Source organism: Cryptomeria japonica, chromosome 10 (genome assembly GCF_030272615.1).
Source record: "Cryptomeria japonica chromosome 10, Sugi_1.0, whole genome shotgun sequence".
Taxonomy (NCBI): Eukaryota; Viridiplantae; Streptophyta; class Pinopsida; order Cupressales; family Cupressaceae; genus Cryptomeria; species Cryptomeria japonica.
The window spans coordinates 766,084,345-766,092,052 of NC_081414.1; the positions used below are offsets into that span (position 1 = coordinate 766,084,345).

The 7,708-nt window shown below is 35.7% G+C and overlaps 1 protein-coding gene across 1 annotated transcript; it reads left to right on the forward strand.

The window, feature by feature from the left end:
• The first annotated feature begins 323 nt into the window (after positions 1 to 323).
• On the forward strand, positions 324 to 4,607 carry LOC131026984 (ankyrin repeat-containing protein At5g02620). Its single transcript, XM_059213596.1, has 3 exons — positions 324 to 610; positions 700 to 1,250; positions 3,495 to 4,607. Exons 1-3 carry the CDS (start codon positions 409 to 411, stop codon positions 4,410 to 4,412), a joined length of 1,671 nt encoding a protein of 556 aa, XP_059069579.1. The 5' UTR covers positions 324 to 408; the 3' UTR covers positions 4,413 to 4,607.
• Positions 4,608 to 7,708: the final 3,101 nt, after the last annotated feature.

Below are 7,708 nucleotides of genomic sequence, written 5' to 3' on the forward strand. Positions count from 1 at the left end.
ACATCTCTCCTTGGTTCTAAGCGGATGCGTCTATTGCTCCAAAATGGCAATACGGATTGACTAACACTCGCACATTTTACACCATCGATTTTACAATAAACGGTTCTGATTGACTAACACGTCGCTGTCACGTTATACGAAAGGTCTCTTTTGAAGTCAGAATAGCTTTGACAGTTTTAAGATATACTAATTAAGATTCATTTACACTATATACCTACCCAATCAAATCAAGCAACATATGCACTTTTAAGCTATACTAGTCTATATACCTACCCAATCAAATCCATCAACATATACTGTAATGTGCAATGAATCACCGTTTGAGTTGTTAAAGAAGAAAGGACCTTTAAAATGGAGGAGAAGCAAAGGTAAAAAGCAATTGCCTGCTAGAGTAAGAACGGCCTTAAGATGCAGCGTGGCGAAAGGCTTTTTAATATGGAGAATTCATCTATTGAAACGCGTTTCTTTCATGCTTGTGAATATGGTGATATAAACCAAGCCGAAAGGCTGCTCGAATGCAGAGATTTCGATCCGACAAGATTAATTGATAAGAAGACGGCGGAGGAGGGAAGAACATGTTTACATCTTGCAGTACTTGCAGGAGACAAAGGTTATTCCTTTCTCGCACTTATTTTTTGAAAAAATAAAGCTATTCTTTACTTGATTTTCTTGACAAGCTATTTGATTCATTATATGCAGTATTTTTGAAAAAATTGGTAGAAAAAATAAACCAGCAAAATATCACCGACAAAAGGGACAAGCAAGGAGATACGGCTTTGCACTTAGCTGTGTGGAAATATCGTGTGGATCTGGTGAAAGTGTTGTTAGACAATTGTAAGGCTGATTTAAACCTGACAAATAATAAGGGAGAAACCCCGCTATGCATAGCAGTAAAGTTTGGATTCCCGGATGTTGTAAAGAAGATGATAGATCGTGAACTAGAGACCGTGAAAATGTTATGTAAAGAAAAAAAAATTCTGCTTCATGCTGTGAAACTGAACCGAGTCAAAATTGTTGAATTTTTAATTAAAAAAAGTGCAGTTGTCAAAAAAAGTGGAATTCTCAGAGAGCTTATCAATCAACGTGTTGAAGACTGTGACACAAAGCCATCTGGTCATGAAGTTTTTCAAGTCTCTCGCACAAAGGTATCTGATAATAAAAGTAAGCGTGATGAGGAAACTGGCAACAGCCCGCCAATTGTTGCTGGAGACACGCCTTTACATATTGCAGCAAAGAACAAAAATGAGCCTGTAAGTTTTTCATATTTGATTTTAAATTAGAAAGCTAACTTTATAGCAGGCGAATTCATCAAGGATATTTAGTATTGGGAAAAATATATAAATATTTTAAATTGCACTGACTGCATAGGTATTAACTTTCTCTATAGAAGAGGTTCTGGGTGACTCAGTGTTGAATCATAAATACTTTTTCCTCTTTTACTTTCGAAAGTCTACACTGGTCTAAATTGAAATACCTTTTTCCTAAAGAATTTTAAAGAACTTATTTAGATGATTTTTTTTTCCAGTCTTAATAGAGTCTAAGAGTGGAATTTAAGTTTCTTATGGCATCTTCTACTTATATTTTTCTAATATAATCCTCCTTTTGTCGTCCCCTTGGTTTCCTCTAGCTTGTCTCCCTCCCTCATATTTTTCATTCCCTTTTATTGTGGTATGCATCTTCTCTCATTTGACCAATCACTAAGTAGGGTGGAGTAGCAATTGGATAGTCTCAAGTTCCATTCATAACTGATCTGTGAATTTTTTTTATCATAGTATCAAAGTTCAATTAGTGGAGTCAAACGAAGGTAAGAGTTTTCAGCACTTATAAATTGGTTCAACAAGACGTTGGAAAATAGGTCATATTTAAACCATAGATGGAATAATCAGCAAGTGGGTTGGTAGCATAGTGGTAGAGCACTTTAAAAGCAAATAAATGGCACTATGTTTGCCTTCTAAATGATCTATGAAAAGCTTAATATTTTCTTCATTGCTATTGGTGTTATTATTCTTTCTTCTTTTCTCATTAGTAATCAAGTTTAACATCTTCTTCATTACCCTTGATGTTGTTTTATTCCTCCATTTTCTCTTCCTTTGACTTCATCTCCATTCCCTTTTGGTCCCTTCTAAGATGTTTTTTCCATTCATTCCCTCATTATTATTTTTTCCTTATTTATATTGTTATGATTTTTTCTTATTTATATTATTATCATTTTAATTATATCTTTTTAGCTTCTTCTTATTCTCAACTTTCTTTTTTTATGTTTACTCCTTTTATATCATTTTCTATATAATCCTTCTTGTAATATCTTGTATTAGTGTTTTTTAGTCTTCTTTTACATCTTCATTTTTAATCTTTATAATCATGGTGTCATTAAATATATTTATTATTAAAATCTGAATATCTTATTCTTACATTCACATCATTTATTATATTAATATATATGTATTTTAATATAAAACTAATCAAATATATTAACGCTCTTGATTTTGTTATGTATTTGAGAGATGAAAAAGTAATTTATTAAAATTGTAGATAACTAAAATAATTCATCTTAATTATTAGTACATTATGAGAAGTATTCAATTTTGGAACAAACCAAGAACCCCCTAACAATATATTATAATTTTAATAATTACTATATCTATTTTTATTATCTAATAATCTTAATGATCATTTTATTAGATTTTTAAATTTATCCTCATTATTTTTATTATTATAATTTTTTAATGCATTATATAATATGTAATTTCTTGTGATTGTAATTATTTATTTATTATTTTTCATTTTGCAATATTTTTTAAAAAATTTCATAATTTCTTATTAATTTGATACATTCTAATTACATTATCAAAAAAATTTAACATATTTATAAAAATTAATTTAATATTATTTATATAACAGTTATTTTCTATTATAATGCCTCCCTCTTATCATATCTTTTAAGATTATGATTTTGTTCTTAAAGTTCATATTATAGATTTTGTTTAACTATTATATTTTTTTTTGTATATCAAAAAATAAAATTTAAAATATTGATTTATAAACTTTCATATAAATGATGACAAGTTTTAATTTTATTTTTTTTCTTTAATCTCGATCCTCTATATGAAACACCATATAACACCACATAACACCATATATTCACGGAACACCATAATAGGAGTGATATAAAGAAATAAAGATCATCACATTTTGAAGAAATTTGGAGTAAAAAAAACTATGTTATTGTAATGTTTAGATTTCCACAATATAAGAGATATTTATTATTCTTACTTCTAAATTTGATTGGAAATCATGTAACACACTCATATAACACATAGAAAGTGAACGGCGTAGAAAAGAGATAATGTCGAATCTATGTGACGCATATATGCATGAATTTCAGGTAACTATTAAGCCAGTAAGTTATGTTTATTATCATCAATAAACTATTTAACATGGTTCTCCCTCAAATAATCTATTCCTTTTGGTTATATGGTTGTTGTTGGGCGTAGATTGTGGATTTCTTGCTGAAGGTGCAGGGGGTGAACAAGCATGCCCTTAATAGTGAACGCAAAACACCTCTGGATGTTGCAAGAGAAGTAACGGATTACAACGAATCTTTCAGAATTATAAAAAAGCTCACAGATTATCCACGCAGATCCAGACCATTCATGTACTGTGCGCCAGAGGTGGACCAAGAAAAGGACAAGAGAGCCAGGTATGCGGTTAACAAATCCTTTGATGAGAGACGCAATGCAGAACTCGTGGTGGCAGCATTGGTGGCAACCATGGCATTTACGGCAGTGTTCACGGTTCCAGGTGGTTCGTACCAGGATTCTGACGATCCGAAGCGAGGAACCCCTATTCTTCTAGGCTACGCCATGTTCAAGCTCTTTCTTATTTTTGACTGCATAGCCTTCTTTCTATCTCTCTTCGTTTGTATCATGTGGCAAATGGCTTCAGAGCTTACCACAGAGGACAAGATGTTGTTCATGAGCGTCAGTAGTTTATTGACTGCTCTCAGCTTGGGATTCAATTCTTGTGGCTTCATGGCTGCAGTGTACACGATATTGGCGCATAAAGAAAGGGGCCTGGCTTGGGTGATTTTGGGAAATCTCTTATTCATTGCTCTCTGTGGAGCTATAGCATTTATCCATCAAATGGCAATGTTTTTAGTGGGACGAGCTAGATTCCACCGCTTGTGCGGTGTACCTCGTCGATTAGATGACGCTGTTGAAAAAGTATGGAAACGAGCAGAACGAAGTGGGTTTCTCCACCTTATCCGTAAAGTTGAGGAAGCTTGCCATGATGCAATAGAAGGGGATGAACCTTCCAAGAAGGCGGACGAAGAGAAACATGAACATGAACATGGCTACAACTCGTCCTGCTCTTCATCCCCGTGCCTCCGCAACGTTCCTCAGTCTGTTTAGCTCACACTCTACAACCTTGATGGCACATAGGTGTAGATTTGTATTTTACTAGCATATTATTGTACAGATCTATATGGTTTGCTTTAGAAATTCATGGTATGTCTATATAATATTGTAGGCCTTATGAAGCTACTATATTTTCATGATATTATGTATAATCTTATGGTTTTATTGAAATCAATATATAAATATTTTGTATGTTTAATGATTTAAATAGTTTTAATGGTTTGAGTAATAAGATTTAAGGCCACTCATTGTTGAGCATGATCATCAATATGTTAAAAAGATTTAATATTCCTTTCTAAGTTTAGGATTGTTTTAATTATTTTTTATTAAGATAAAAAAGGAGGTGATTTCAATCCATTACAGAATTAAGTAGAGTTTGAAAGCAATCAAAACTAAGCAAGACTTGTAAAGATTAAAACGAGTAGAGAATCGAAAACAAAACAACAGAAAAGAAAACACACAACATAAGGTTTAACATGGTTCACCACTAAGTGGCTACATCCACCAGAAATGCAGGGAATTATCTTATTAACCAAATATCCAAATACACACAATACATAGACTGCACACATATGTTTATACATTCATATTCAATTATGAATCGTAGAGTCTGGAGAAGTCGAATAGTCATGTGACCGTTGGGCTTCACATCCCAACAATCTCCCCCGTGAAGACCAACCGGCGTAACCATGCACTGGCATCCCTGCTTGCAATTCAAAATTCATATTGGACCCAATCCGCGAGATTTTAACGTCGCGAACTCTTGTTCACATACGCTTCGAATCAACCTTTTGCAAATCAAAGCAGAGTTAAAAACTCTATCAAGCACAAACTCACCCATTATGCCAAAAATAGAAACACCACTTTGTCCCAGTTTAAAATACATTTCTTCATCACCATCACTTGAGCTCCCTTGTGACAGAATATCGTAAAACCTGTCATCGTCGAAAACTCTAGAATAATTCTGTGGAGGCACCAACTCCACCAAATCATTGTACTGATTAAGTAACACCTTCAATGAATCATGTGTCCTGCACGCACCAGGCTTGCCACTATCAGCACTCCCCTTATCAAAAACCTTCGAAATTGTTGGAACACCAAAACAGCTAAAATGCATTATATGCAAATCCATAATAAGCACAATTTTTTTGAAATCAATTTTGGCATTCAGAGCCCAAACTGTATCCCAGTTTACTACAAACCCACCATTCGAATCTACCATATTCTTCTCCACGTTGCACATCGCGTAGATATACATAGGGCTTTTGGCAGGTTTTTTAAACACTTCAAGCAGTGTAGTGTTTTTCAACATCATTATGGTCTCAAGGAAAGCATAATGTAATGCCAACAACTACAAATCAGTACCTAACCCATTTGTTTCCTCCACTCTCATCGCGAATTCCTCTACGGTTAAGGCTGGCAGGACAAAGGCAGCAGACAGAGGGTTGGTCTTCCAAACCATAAAGGCCAAGATGTCCCGAGTGGAAACAACCACTTCCAAAGCATGACTAAGCATCGAAGGAATAACTGCAGAGAGACGTGAGGTTGCCAAGTCGCCAACCCTGGAAATTTTGACGTGCTTTGTTCCTGTCGCATTACATGAAGAATCCTCCTAGCACCGAGAAATGAAGACTGGGACCAATTGAGGGAAACAGTCGAGTCCCCTTTAGACACCAGCTTGAATTTAATTGTAGACTGTTCCTTATCCACCTGGTCATTAGCATTGGTGGAACCAACCAGAGAAAAAAAAAACTTCTTTCCCATTTGATAAGCATTCCACATAGAGGTGGGCGACAATGGGATTTGAATGCCCAATACGCCACCACTAAACCTAGGGATGGAGGCCGGATCTTTGTCTTCTTCGGGTGCATATAGATGGCAGTTGGTGTCACACCCCATAATGCCCTTCTGGTCTCTTGGTACATTAGGATCACCAAAAACATCAAGATCCACTTGTGGTCTACTATCTCCAGAAACTGCCAAAGCACCAGTGACATAGACTATATTATCCCCTTTGTGGGTGGCCTCACCTGCTAATAGGGTAGCCTCCTTCTCATCCACATCCATCAAATCAATATGGGGAACGATATCTCCCTTCTCTATCTATGATACCTTAAATCACTTGGAGTGTTTCCCATTGTCCTCCGCTCTTGTCAAAGACCACTTCCGCTTCAAACCAAAAAACCATTTTTCATCTTGCACTTCTTCATCCAAGTCCATAGGCTCATAGGCTTCTATGAAATTATCTATGCAAAGGTTGTCCTCAGCATCACGGGAGTGCCTCATTATTTTGTCCAAGGCCATGTCATCTGCAGAGCTCTCCAAAGCCACAATTTCTGCCAAGCTTCCTTGCCTTGCTACCTCACTCCAATCTGTACCCTCCTCACCCTGGGAGTCAACAGCAAATTCAACTTGGGTCTCCGATGGCATACACTCTTCCTCCCGCAAACTCTTGAGTTCATCCTCTTCAACAACGACCTCTTTTCCAGCATCTTTCTACTCAGAAATTCCAGCATCTATAAAGGGACTATCACGGCATTCAACCTTCACCACACAAATGCCAATAACTTCCCAGCCATTAACAGTTTGGCCAATAAGTGCCAAAGCTGGATCAAGAGGAGAGCAAATAAGAATCCCAACATCCTTTTCTTTCACTGGATTCTCCTCTTCAATTGAGTTCCCCTCTTTCTTCCAGCCATCCCACCAATGCACGCAATGCTTGAAGCATAGTTTTACATGGAACGTAAAACTGTCATAGAAGTTATAAATTTTATCTTCTCCTTCTTCCTCCATCTCTGCTCAAGCCAACATGGCTCTAATACCAATTGTAAAGATTAAAACGAGCAGAGAATCAAAAACAAAACAACAGAAAAGAAAACACACAACACAAAGTTTAACGTGGTTCACCACTAAGTGGCTATGTCCACCAGAAACGCAACGCAGGGAATTATCTTATTAACCAAATATTCAAATACACATAGTACATAGACTGCACACATATATTTATACATTTATATTCAGGTATGAATCCAAGAGTCTGAAGAAATTGAATGATCATGTGATTGTTGGGCTTCACATCCCAACAAGACTAGTATCAGCTAACCACAAAAAAAACGTCGAGAACAGTTAATAGCAAGTGAACAACAAGAAAGCACCTAACAAAAACTAAACAGAAAGAGACACCTATACATCTCAGATGTCTCAAAACAACAAAACAAGAAGCAGCAACAAGGCATAAGTGCAAGGAATTCCAATATGCGGATTTCCAGTCCTCATCCTAACTGTTAGAA

Excerpts from the sequence above, each read along its gene's own strand:
- LOC131026984 (XM_059213596.1), top strand. The coding sequence starts at position 409 with ATGCAGCGTGGCGAAAGGCTTTTTAATATGGAGAATTCATCTATTGAA. Across the intron at positions 611-699 it reads AGTACTTGCAGGAGACAAAG|TATTTTTGAAAAAATTGGTA; the intron begins GTTATTCCTTTC and ends CATTATATGCAG. Across the intron at positions 1,251-3,494 it reads CAAAGAACAAAAATGAGCCT|ATTGTGGATTTCTTGCTGAA; the intron begins GTAAGTTTTTCA and ends TGTTGGGCGTAG.